This window comes from Lissotriton vulgaris, chromosome 10 (genome assembly GCF_964263255.1).
Source record: "Lissotriton vulgaris chromosome 10, aLisVul1.2, whole genome shotgun sequence".
Classification (NCBI taxonomy): domain Eukaryota; kingdom Metazoa; phylum Chordata; class Amphibia; order Caudata; family Salamandridae; genus Lissotriton; species Lissotriton vulgaris.
Window position 1 is genome coordinate 733,819,547 of NC_141698.1, and position 12,614 is coordinate 733,832,160.

Sequence of the window (12,614 nt, forward strand, 5' to 3'; positions counted from 1 at the left end):
TAGTCTGATCCATACGCGGATCCCTGCTTCGATGTTTCATCTTGGTCCGGTATCTCGACGACCTCTTCGTCTCCGGTTCCGAAGATATTATCTGGTTCCGGCGCCGGCCTCTTCGATTCCAATCGAGCCGTGCGTCGGGTCCGAGGAGTCTTCTTTGATCTGAACCGGGCACAGGCCCTATATTGGTCTTCATTGTGGTCCGGTGATAAGCATTTGTTGCACACAGGGTGGACGTCGTTGTGTGCATATTTGGCGTTACAAAGCGGACACCTTTTGAAAAGGCCTCGACTCTCCATCGTCGATGAAACTCTATGCGAGAGGTGAAGGAAGCCGTCCGACAGTCGATGTCCTGTAGATAAAATGTTATCGATACCGATTGAAACAAAACAGACACTCGTGAAAGCCTTTTGGCTTTGAGAAAAAGTTTCCTAACTTGAGCTAAGATTTGAACATCCGAAACCCATGGCGGAAACAAACAATCTGAGGATGGAGAGGACGCCCATGCGCACTGTAGTCCAGGGGAGGAGCCACCTATCCCGTGATACTTTGAAGACTTCTCCAGGACAACCATGTGCAATCATCCGGACCCAACACTAGGCGGCGATCTATGGACAGATATGAATTCAGCAGCCCACATGCCTCGAACCAGATATTATTGCAAGATACATGGTATTGGCTCAAGCTCATATCCACAGGAATCTCCCAGGTTACTTCCAGAACATACAGAGTGAGAATTACCCTTTAGATTTTGATACTCACCAGCATAGAGTGGTAAGGAGTTATTTACTGTTTTCTTGTCTTATTTACAATAGAAACAACGAACACCTAATTCTACCCTACTATATGTTCTACCGTCCAGAAAATCTAGTGTGGTATGTAGTGGTATTATATGTGTTATAGACATGGTGCACATTAATGTTGTGGTTGGCAAAAATAGACAGTAACACTTTTATTCCTTTTCAGCTTACCTGTTATCCAGCATCCATTCTGAAGTGCATAGTCAAGCTCTATTGTTTTCCCCAACCTTTACTTGTTTTGTTTCCCTGTTTTCCCCTGGCGAGCCATTCGATACTCTAGTGTTTGATAGAGTCGGAAGGCCGTAGGGGAAGGCTGAGGACTACTCTTCAGATTCCTGACGCTCCTGCGGAACCTGCTTGGAAACCATTACACATGCTTTGCATACTCCTGTCATCTAGTATTGGGTGTGAATGTTTGCAAGTTGTTTTTCTTCGAAAAAGTCTTTCCAGTCACGAGTCAGGTGACTCCTGCTTTCGGTGATAGTGCGCTTGGACATAGACTACAGTGTTAGATTCCCCCCCGCGGAGGGCGAGAATGGAGTTAGTAAATAAGAGATGCCCATGTGTATGTATGTATGTATGTGACAGAACTCGTTCCGGCACAAGCCTGTGCCGCCAATTATATCAAACAATCAGCAAGGAAAGAACGAAGAGTTGAACCCAACTTCTGTGCAATAACAGGGTGTTTTATTTAGGTGTCTTGCTGAGCCTGTCCGCCATAACGCATTTCGACTGTTCCTACAGTCTTGATCACATGGTAAGGTCACATTACCTAGCAATGGATTTTATAATCAAAATAGAGGGCGGACAAATATTATCACGCCCCGTAAAGTAAATAAGAGATGCCCGTATGTATGTATGTATGTATAATAAGAGAACTGCAGCAGCTACAAGTACCCGGGGAGGCAGGTGGGCGCATGTTAAACTACAGCTGTACATGCCAAGAACAGATGTTTATTGGCTAAGTAACATTATTCGTTCAAGACATCTGAGCTGTAGATCACATGCTTTGCATAGATTATACAGCAGTATTCTCCCAAAGCGGTGGCTAACCTGTAGCTGTTGCAGTGGTTTCAAATAGTGTTCGTAAAACTGCCTGGCCCACATTAGCTTATTGTCTCGCCAACACATCTACACAATAATGGTTGGTGAATGTGTGCAGTGTAGATCATGTTGCAGCTTTTCAAATATCAACTATGAAGCCATATTAGCCCCTAATTTGCTAATGGAATGCGCTCTAGGGGGTACAGTTAAAGTTATTTTTGCTTTTGCATAACAAGTTTGGATACATTTAACAATCAACCTTGCAATACCAGACTTGGAGATAGGATTGCACTAGTGTGGTGGTGCAAAAGCAACAAAAAGTGGTTTGGTTTTGCGAAATGATTTTGTTCTTTCAATAGAATATAAAAGGGCTCTTCTGACATCAAAGGTGTAGAGCTCGTTCTGCCACAGAATCAGGTTGAGGAAAGAACAGTGATAATTCAACTGACTGATTGATGTGAAAGGCAGATACTACCTTAGGTAGAAATTTGGGGTTGGTACGAAGAACCACTTTGCCTCTATCTAGGAAAAAAGATTCTTCTATGATTAGTGGCTGTAGTTCACCCACTCTTCTCGGTGAAGTGATTGCAATGAGGAAAGCAGTTTTCCAATAGAGAAACTGTGGCTCATATTTGTACATGGGTTCAAAAGGTGGGCCCTTTAACCTTGTGAGGACTATGTTAAGATTCCAAACTAGGGCAGGTGTAAGTCTTGGTCTGATGTGCATACAGTCTGGTGGAAGATTAGATACTTAATAAACACAAAGAATCCACAACTAGATGTTCTTTAGTGGTCCCTACAATGGTAGGGAGCACACTGTGTTCTTTAAATACCCCTCACACACCAAAAGGACCATGGGTGTCATGCTTCAGCATTGGGGTCTTAGTACCCCTCTACGGGATGCGGCGTGCTGCTGACCAGCGTCTACGCGGGAGCACTTTCAAAAGCAGACTGTGTGTGGTGCGTGTGGGTTTTTTTGTGTGTTTTTATAGGAAAGTGGTGTGGTCTGGAAAAGTGATAATTTGAAGTTTAAAAAGTACTTGGCACGTGGGGAACAAAAAATGTTTAATTGGCCCCCGTGCTGGCACAGTTAAAAAAAGTGATTGTGAGGTGTTATGTATGTTAATGTACAACACCTCTAGTGTGCGTCGTCATGTTTTAAACCTAGGCTTCTTCTTCAGGACGGGGTGCACAGATCCCCACCTTACTCACGTCCTCCGAAAACTTCGGTTGGTTTTACAGAAAAGTGAAATTACAAAACGGCTAAAATGTGCCTAGTTTATTCCTACGTATCAACAATGAGAAACTTGCTGCTACAATGCTAACTGGCATCATGAGCCTCATCACGGTGGGGTAGAAGTGCTACTTGCACCGGCTACAGGACTCTGTCTGCATCTTTCTTCCCCCATCTGAGGCTCTGTTGATAGCGGAAGATTTAGATAACCAAACTATGATTTCAGGAGCCAGATCGCAAGGCTTAGTTGTTTGGGATCTGGGTGTCTGAGGTCTACATGGCTGTGTGTGAGGAGACTGGTTATGAGGTGCAACTTTTGATGGGGAACCAGAGACCGCTCCAACAGGGTTGTGAACCATGGTTGACGGGCCCATGTGGGAGCAACTAGGATTAGTGTGAGATGTTTGCCTGAGCTTCCATTTCACTAATGGAATAAATGTGAGAGGCAGAAAAGCGTACGTAAATATCCCCGACCAGTTCATAAATAGTGCATTGCCTTTGGAGCGCGGGTGTGGGTATCTGGAGGTGAAGTTCGGGCATTTTGCGTTTTGGTGTGTGGCAAACAGATCTATCTGAGGGACTCCCAAACTTTGAAAGTACGGGAGGAGAACCGGAGGGTGAAGTTTGCATTCGTTTATTTGCGGTCTCTGTCTGCAAAGATTGGCAGTCTGATTGTTCACTCCTGGGAGGTGTTCCGCTAGGAGATAGATGTGGTTAATGGCCCATTTCAAAATGTCTTGCGAAAAGTGTGACAGTTGGAGTGTGGACACCCCCCCCCCCTGTTTTTGTCTGTAATACATAGCTGTCATGTTGTCAGTACGAACTAGGACCTCTTTGCCAATTAGGTGAGTTTGAAATACTTCGAGCACTAGAAAGACTGCTAGCAGTTCTAGAAGGTTGATGTGGAGCGATTGTTGCTGCTAGATCCACAGGCCTTACACTGTGTGGTGCTGAAGATGAGCCCCCCCAGCCATTGAGGGATGCATCCGCTGTTAAAATGGTCTGTGAAACTGGGTCTATGAAGGCCCGTCTTTTTGATACGTTTTGTGTGTTCCACCACTGCAGAGAGTGATGGGAACGGCCGCTTACCAACACTAGATCGGTTAAAAGACCCTGCGATTTATTCCACTGACTCGCTAAGCATTCTTGTGGGGAAGCATGTGAAGCCTAGCATGGGGAACGATTATGATGCAAGATGCCATCATTCTGAGTAGTTGCATATACACAATCTGGAAGCGAGTGATTGGATTCAAACTTGAGACCTAGAGTCTGAATGTTGCGAATTATGGCTGCGTTGAGAAAGGCCAGAGCCTATCGAGTATCTAAAGTGGCCCCTAGGTAGTTTTGAGTATTGGAAGGTTGGAGATGTGATTTTAGCACATGGACTGTGAACCCCCGTTGATGTAGTAACTGCAGTGTTCTGTGTTTGTGTTGGGGACATTTTGAAGACGTTCTGGCTTTGATGAGCGAGTCATCCAAGTAGGGGGAAGGCCTGAATGTGTTTTCTTCTCAGGTGAGCAGTGACTACTGACAGGCACTTTGTGAAGGCTCTGGCAGCAGTGGTGACTCCTAACAGGAGTACCTTGAACTGGTAATGTTGGCCCGCCACTACAAATCTGAGAAATGTGCGATGAGCGGGATGTATTGGAATATGAAAATAGGCGTCCTTGAAGTCTAGAGTAGACTTAAAGTCCCCCTGTTGCAGAAGTGGTAGTACTAGTTGAAGTGTTACCATGTGAAAATGGTCTGACTGTATCTAAATATTTAGTTCGGAGGTCCAGAATTGGTCTGAGAGAACCGTCCTTTTTTGGGTATGAGAAAGTAAAAGGAGTATACACCCGACCCACGGTATTGTAGTGGTACAAGCTCTGTAGCCACCTTTAGAAGGAGATTCAGAAAAGGGGGTGGTGATGGACAGAGTATCTGAATTAAACAGAACACTCATACCCAGTCAACAGATCAGGGCTTCATCCATCACCGTTTTTTAGCTCACTGCACCATCCCAGCTCAGAACCTGGCTACATGCAAATTAGTCTGTCCCTGGCCCAGTGCATCATGGGAACAGGGCAGACCAAACTACCAAGCCAATTCTTATACTGGGAAGGAAACAAGCTTCCGGGGACCGGTTTCTGGCATTACAGCCGTCTTCGGCCCGGCTTGCTTGAATCCTGATGGTGCAATGAGCAAGGGACTCACATCTGAGTATACCCTTCCACGCTTATGGTGGACAAAACGATTCAGAAAAGGGGGTGGTGATGGACAGAGTATCTGAATTAAACAGAACACTCATACCCAGTCAACAGATCAGGGCTTCATCCATCACCGTTTTTTAGCTCACTGCACCATCCCAGCTCAGAACCTGGCTACATGCAAATTAGTCTGTCCCTGGCCCAGTGCATCATGGGAACAGGGCAGACCAAACTACCAAGCCAATTCTTATACTGGGAAGGAAACAAGCTTCCGGGGACCGGTTTCTGGCATTACAGCCGTCTTCGGCCCGGCTTGCTTGAATCCTGATGGTGCAATGAGCAAGGGACACGAGTCCCTTTCTCACTGCTCCATCAGGATTCAAGCAAGCCGGGCCGAAGCCGGCTGAAATGCCAGAAACCGGTCCCCGGTAGCTTGTCTCCTTTCTGGTGAAGAATTGGCTTGGTAGTTTAGTCTGCCCTGTTCCCATGATGCACTGGGCCAGGGACAGACTGATTTGCATATAGCCAGGTTCTGAGCTGGGATGGTGCAGGGAGATAAATAACGGTGATGGATCAAGCCCTGATCTTTGGACTGGTTAAGAGTGGTCTGCTTAATTCAGACACTCTGTTCATCACCACCCCCTTTTCTGAATCGTTTTTGGCCACTATAGGCGTGGCAGGGTATACTCAGACATGAGTCCCTTTCTCACTGCTCCATCAGGATTCAAGCAAGCCGGGCCGAAGACGGCTGAAATGCCAGAAACCGGTCCCCGGTAGCTTGTCTCCTTTCTGGTGAAGAATTGGCTTGGTAGTTTAGTCTGCCCTGTTCCCATGATGCACTGGGCCAGGGACAGACTGATTTGCATATAGCCAGGTTCTGAGCTGGGATGGTGCAGTGAGATAAATAACGGTGATGGATCAAGCCCTGATCTTTGGACTGGGTAAGAGTTGTCTGCTTAATTCAGACACTCTGTTCATCACCACCCCCTTTTCTGAACCTTTAGAAGGAGAGACTGAACCTCGTGTTTGAGAAGGTGTAAGTGTTCCAGTGAGTGCTTGTGTGACCGTGGTGAAATGTTTGGAGGATTGTTAATGAACTCCAGGCAATAACAAGAACGAATAATATCCAGTACCAATCTGTCTGTAGTTATGGACAGCCAGACTGGTATGAAATGTGAAAGACCGCACCAGACAGGTGTTAAATGATCTGGGAGAAGTGTAGGGAAGTCAATGTTTGGTATTGGAGGGGTAAGCACATGTATTTTAGCCTCTACCTCTTCCATTGTTGCCTCCTGTAACCCCCTCTGAAGTAACCCTTAGAGGTAGAGGGGTGATTGTTGCCTTTATACATGGTGGTAGTAGTATAGGAGGATGGCAAAAAAGAACCACGTCCAAATCAAGGGCTCCCCTGGATTTGGCCACCTGTGTCCTTTTTCATTTTTTCCAGTGAGGAATCTGCCACAGGGCCAAAGAGGTGTTCCTTATTGAATGGTGTGTTTAGGATTGAAGTCTGAAACTCTGGTTTGGATCCTGAAAAAAAAAATCCAGGCATGCCTTCTTAAAAGGATGCTAGTGTTGACAGGTCTAGCACCAATGTCTGCAGCAACTAGGGCGCACCTGATGGAATTATTAGAAATAAGCTGTCCCTCCCGCATTAGGGCTTGCGCTTTGGCCTTGTGCTCAACAGGTAGAAATTGGAGCAACTGCTCCATTTCATCCAAATGCACCCTGTCGTATCTAGCTAACAGAGCTAGTGTATTGGAGATGTGCCAAAAGTTCACAACCGGTGAGGCTATCCTTTTCCCCTAAGCATCTATCAGCTGAGATTCTTTATCTGGGGGTGGAGCTTCTCCAGTTTGCGAATTGGCCCTTATGAGTGTGTTGGAAACCACCAAGGAATCCAATGGTAAATGTACCTTTATGTATGCCGGATCAGATGGTGCCGGCTTATACTTATTATTTACCCTAGGGGTGAAGAGACGTGTCCAGCCGAGGTCATTATAAATATCATCTGCTTGCTTGATGATACAGTTGAGCATGGGAAGTGTGCGTGAGGACCTTTGTGTGGTGCTAAGAGCCTCGAAAAGGAAATCCTCTTCTAGGGGTTCCTTATGCAGCTGAACCCAGTGTTAGTTAGCAGCTCTACCCAGCAGTTCTATGTAACATGCACTGTCTGGTGGAGAAGACTTGGTAGGGTACATGTCAGGATCATTACCTGTGGGGGAATTGGTGTTCTAATCTATCCAGAAATCTGTGGGTGTTGGCTCATTACCCCTGCCCCATCATCCTGATCTTCAGGTGTACGTGGTGATGAGTGCTCAGGTTAAATTATTAAGGTTTGAAACTGAGGAGCAGGAGGTGATGGAAGGGGAGGAGGAGAAGTATTAATATCGACATTTTCCCTTTTTAAAGGAATGTGGTAGGCTTCTCTGTCTCAGGTTTCCGTTTTATTGTCACTTTTGTGGGGATATGTCCAGCAGTTGGGTGGATATATAGCTCCCTTTGTTTCAGATCTGGTTTGGAAGGCAGCGCATCGAAATGTTGATCCTTAGATGGAATCGGCACATCAGTTTGTTTTGGGGCTGAAATTTTCGGTGCCGGTGTTTTGGATCCTGGTGTTTTCGATGCCTAAGATTACAGATCGAAGCGGTTTTCGGCGTCAAAGGGGAGGGGCGGAGCCTGTCTCACTTCGATCCCTATGCTTTCGGCTCTGTGTCTGTTATTGAACGGCTCTGTTCGGAGCTGGAAGGCTTTTGGGTGTGTTTCGGTGCTGAGCCGGAGGGTGGGGCGTCAGAAACATGTTCTCGATGTCGACCATGGCCTGGAGGCGCAGGTTGGACCGAAGCCTTCTTAGACTGAGGTGGACTTTGGGGCAAGGGAGGATCTGTACTCAAGTTACGCTGCACTTGCGTGATGTAATCGCCCCCCTCGGAGCCGTAGTTGGAGATGGAGATTGGGTCGTGTTCCTTCTCGGCTCCCATGGCGTCTCTGGCCTCTTGTTCCGAATCTTCTCCAAAGAGGTCCGGAATGGAACTTGTGTGTTTGCTCTGCATGTTGCAACGTCTAGACAGACGGTCGCGAAAAGTCTTTTTCTATCGGAAGGCCTTAAACGCGTTGCAGTCCTGTTCTTCGGAGACAACCATAGCTTGCACACTTCGAGAGTTGGTGCGCAGATACTTCGTGTGGCACTGAGCGTAGAATTTAAATGGAGTCCGTTCCATCTACTGCGAAGCGGACAGACACAGGTAGGCCAGATGGCCTTCCACGAGCTACCAGATAGATAGATGGTTTTCTAGTAAATACGAACGCGGAGAAGGTGGATTACGCAATTGAAAACAATAACGTTGAGGGTGAAAGTCTTGCGCACGGGGGAAAACCGGAAAAACTGTATCGAACCTGGGCGTAGCAATTAACGTCCAAACCAGATGGCAGAAAAAAAAAACAATGGAGTTGATGCCCATGCGCACTATCACCAAAAGGAGTCACCACCTACCTTGTAACTTAAAAAAATGTTCTTAAAAGAAAAACAACTTGCAAACATCTGGACTCAAAACTAGATGGTAGGAGTATGCAAAGCATGTGGTCTACAGCTCACATGACTCGAACAAATATTTTCATTTTAGGAGACGTTTAACTACATAGGTGCATCACATACTGGAATAAAATCACATCTTTTAATTAGATCTACCAGAGCTGATTAAAGGAAACAGTGAAAAGATGAATTTACCTTGTGAAGATAGCTGTGCAGCTTGGGAAATCAGGGAAGTTATATTAAAAGCAGATGGTCCAGAAGTGAGAATTTTATGAAGAATGGACTGTAGCGAAGCTTGTGTTACAGCAGCTGTAAGAACTGAAAGACACATCTTGTTAATAATTCTGCTTTGAAAAAGTGTTACTATCTATAACTAGCAACAAAAACGTTAAACTAAATCAAACAGTTCTTGTGAAATTGAATCTCTAAGTTTGGCTGAGTGCACTTATAGAAGAATGGCTTTAGGTACTGGTGTAATGACTGCATAGTTGGGACTAAGGTCCAGAACCAGTTTATGTGTTCTGCCTTCTAAAAGTGTGTACCAGTGGGTACAAACTGGCTAATCCCCGATTTCAAGATGGACTTACACTCAAGTCACTACTAAAAGGTACTCAAGAGTAACTAGGGTATGGTAGTTAAGGTGCTTTAGTGGACCTTAGCACTGTGTCACCACTAAAACAGCATTTGAATATTTGGCACTAGGCTTCTTCTGCAGCCTAGATGGCAAGTAAAAAGAAATCCAAATTGGAAGGTTTAACTTACCTTTAAATCCCTAGTATGGGGTACCCACAGCCTCTATGTTAAGTTGTCACTAGTGGAAGCTACTGCAGTGGCAAATCAAAACATGACAGTTAAAGCACTGTCAAATAAGACCTGCCAAATTAACCCTTTTGACAGGCCCAAGCGCACCCATTTATTACCTTTAAGTCACACCTAAAGCCTACCTTAAGTGCCAAGAGGATAACGTAGCAGGCAATGTATATACTGTTTTACATGCTATTGTGGTGGAAATCTCCCGAGTCGATTTACCCTATTGGAAACCTAGTAGCCCTACGGGATAACATTGGGTGACATGAACTTTAATAAAGTGCGAGTTCCCAATGAAACTAGCCAAAAGGGTGTTTTTAAGTGTCAAACTAAACAGTACATTATAATAAACCACATTGCAAATGCTGGATTTACATTACCATTTTAGAAAAGTAGCTTTAGTTTTTCAAGTTGCCTAAAAGGCCACTGCTAGTCTTTTTGGATTGGCCCAGAAGCTTACAGCTGCCATGCCTGCCTTGTGAACTGGATGTCAAAGATTCTCAGAAACAGAGAACAAAGGAGCAATCTGCTGGGAAGAGTATCCCCTTCCCTGTAGCAGGATGGCTGGGGAGGGTTCTAGTGGACAAATATATATATATATTTTTTTTTTGCAGAGTTTTATATAGGGCGAACCAGACCCGAACCGAATCAGGTATCAGAGCGCTTTACATATCACCAGTTACGTTGCATGGCAAGTTGCTCCAGCAAGCACAGAGGTAACTAGGCCCATGTCTGCCCTGTTTCCTTAGTTAGCCAGCCAGCCTTCACTTTAATTAGGAGTTATCCTGAAAGGGGAGCTTACACCCCAGGTAGCAGCATCTATTGGGTGGGCTAGTAAGCTCCACAAGGGGAAAGAAGGTTCTGGCCATGATGGTAGTGGGCAGACTAGTGCATTCTGGAATAATTAGATGCCGCACTTCCCAGGAAGTAGTCAAAAAGTGAGTGGGATGGACCTGAGAAGCAGTAGCCCTATTGGAGGGTGAGTCCTCCTCCGCTCTTACAAGCTTGTGCAAAGGATGAAATTGGCAATTCTGCCAGAACAACTCTGAACACTCCTGGACCTGAGGAAAACAAACATTGTCCCTGTTGGACCTCTTAACTGCACAAAGAGGCTGCATCAAGGGTTACTGCTCCTGCAGCACCAAGATGTTCACTGTGGAGGGCTGTTCATGCTGTTTGACCCCTGATAATAACACAGTTTCCTACAGAGCTGGTCACTGCATTTGTAGACGCTTTCCAAAATTACTAGTGTGTACCTTTAAGGGAAACCTAGCATTCTAGGCCATTGGTAAAACTAACTCTAGGATGTCAATGGCACTTCCTTTCAAAGTTATTGTGAAAAACCTTTAACCTCAACAAGGATGCTAGAACTTTTAAAAGGCTAATCATTTACTTACGATACAATCTGCAGGCAGCATAGTATATTATTCTCACAAAAGAGGAGCCAACTGCAATAGACGTTGGCCATCTCCAGGTGGCAAGACCAGCTGTCAACACAACAGGCAAACATGGTAGCAACACCAGGAGGCTATAGAAACTAAAAATAATTCAGACCATAACACCGCAATAAAACACAGCGGAGTAGCAGTTTTACAGACATTGTAAACTGTGACCAACTACCCGGACTTATTAACGGAGTAATGAAAAAATATATTCTACAGATGTTAACCTTTTTGGTCACACATTTCTTCTGATCTACAGGGTCACATACCCGAGGACAATCAAGCCTTCCCAGAAACCTTCCACTATCATCACCACTGCTCTTGACCACACCAGCCAATTTATTTTATGTAACCTCAACAACTATCACAAGCCAGAATAATTTATTCTTAGATACCTTTTATCAATCTGCAAAAGATGGAACCGAACAAATGAGCTTGTTCAACCAGATGGTTAAGCAAATCAGCATGATTTTGGGAAGCTATGCTGTCATAGTCTTGTATGTTTCTAGACTGTGGCGGTGGTAGTTGGTGGTTATACTCAGGGGCACCGCATTTTTTTCCAAACTCCTTTGGGAAGATAGCTTTTGCTGTCTCGCCATCCTCATGTTATTTCTAGATAAAACCTCACAAAATGGGGAGAAAGACTACAACTTAATGTAGGCTAAATTATGGGGAGTTGGAGGAAAATGGAGTGAGGGGTGCAGAGAAGGGTAATATATTACTATAACAAACAAGGTATGAAGTTTCGAATGAAAAGAGCAGGTCCGATCAAACAGGGGGGGATAGTGTACCCTGACGTGTGAAGAAATGTAAGATCAGGAGAAAGGGATTCCTACTTTTCAGAAAAAGACCCTTACACACCCAACAAGCGGGTGTCTTGCCTCATCATCAGGTCTGCTCCTACTCGGGTCGGCGATGCAATACCCGATCAGGCGCCCTCGAAGGGGCCTAGTTGGCGGAGATCTTTTTTCAAGCCGTTGGGTGCAGTGCGTGTGAAGGCCCTTAGTGTGAATATGAGTGTAGGTGATAATAAGGCGTTTGTGTGGGCTTAAACAGGGAACAATGGTCCACTCAGAACAATTTTAATGAGATGTGGTCACTGCCCTGGTTAAAAACTAAAAGACACACCCTCCAACATTAAGGTGTGTGGGGACGTATGCTATTGAAATAGGTTGGCATGTTTCTTCACTTTAATCTAGTGATAGCAATTCCTCAGGACCAATAAAGAAATTATCTACCTACACTTTTTGGTAGTGGTCAAGACCCCATTAAGGTGAATGTATGACCACATGTACAGCACCCTAAAAAGTGGCACTAGTAGATCTAACTCAACCTGCAAGAGATAAAAAACACAACATGACAGCAATTAGTTACCATAATACATTGCAAAATGGTCTGTGAAAAGCACCAAACAAGGTGTGTGGTGCTCAACTCGTAAGGAACACAGGTGAGCTGTGGCATGCGTCCTCTGTGACCCATGTGTGTGAATTGGTCACATGAAAATCATTAAAACCAGCTGCAGCAACAATAGGATATACATGGACATTGAAGGGATCAAGAAAAGTTTCC

At 45.1% G+C, this 12,614-nt stretch overlaps 1 protein-coding gene across 8 annotated transcripts in view; it reads right to left on the reverse strand.

Annotated features, from left to right (window-relative positions):
- The window catches only part of WAC (WW domain containing adaptor with coiled-coil), a 669,371-nt gene that overhangs the window by 340,541 nt on the left and 316,216 nt on the right, over window positions 1-12,614 (reverse strand). For all 8 annotated transcript variants that reach the window (XM_086941596.1, XM_086941594.1, XM_086941592.1 and 5 more), the window contains one exon: window positions 8,992-9,114. In XM_086941596.1, the coding sequence (XP_086797722.1) occupies window positions 8,992-9,114 (123 nt within the window). The remainder of the gene's footprint in view (window positions 1-8,991; window positions 9,115-12,614) is intronic.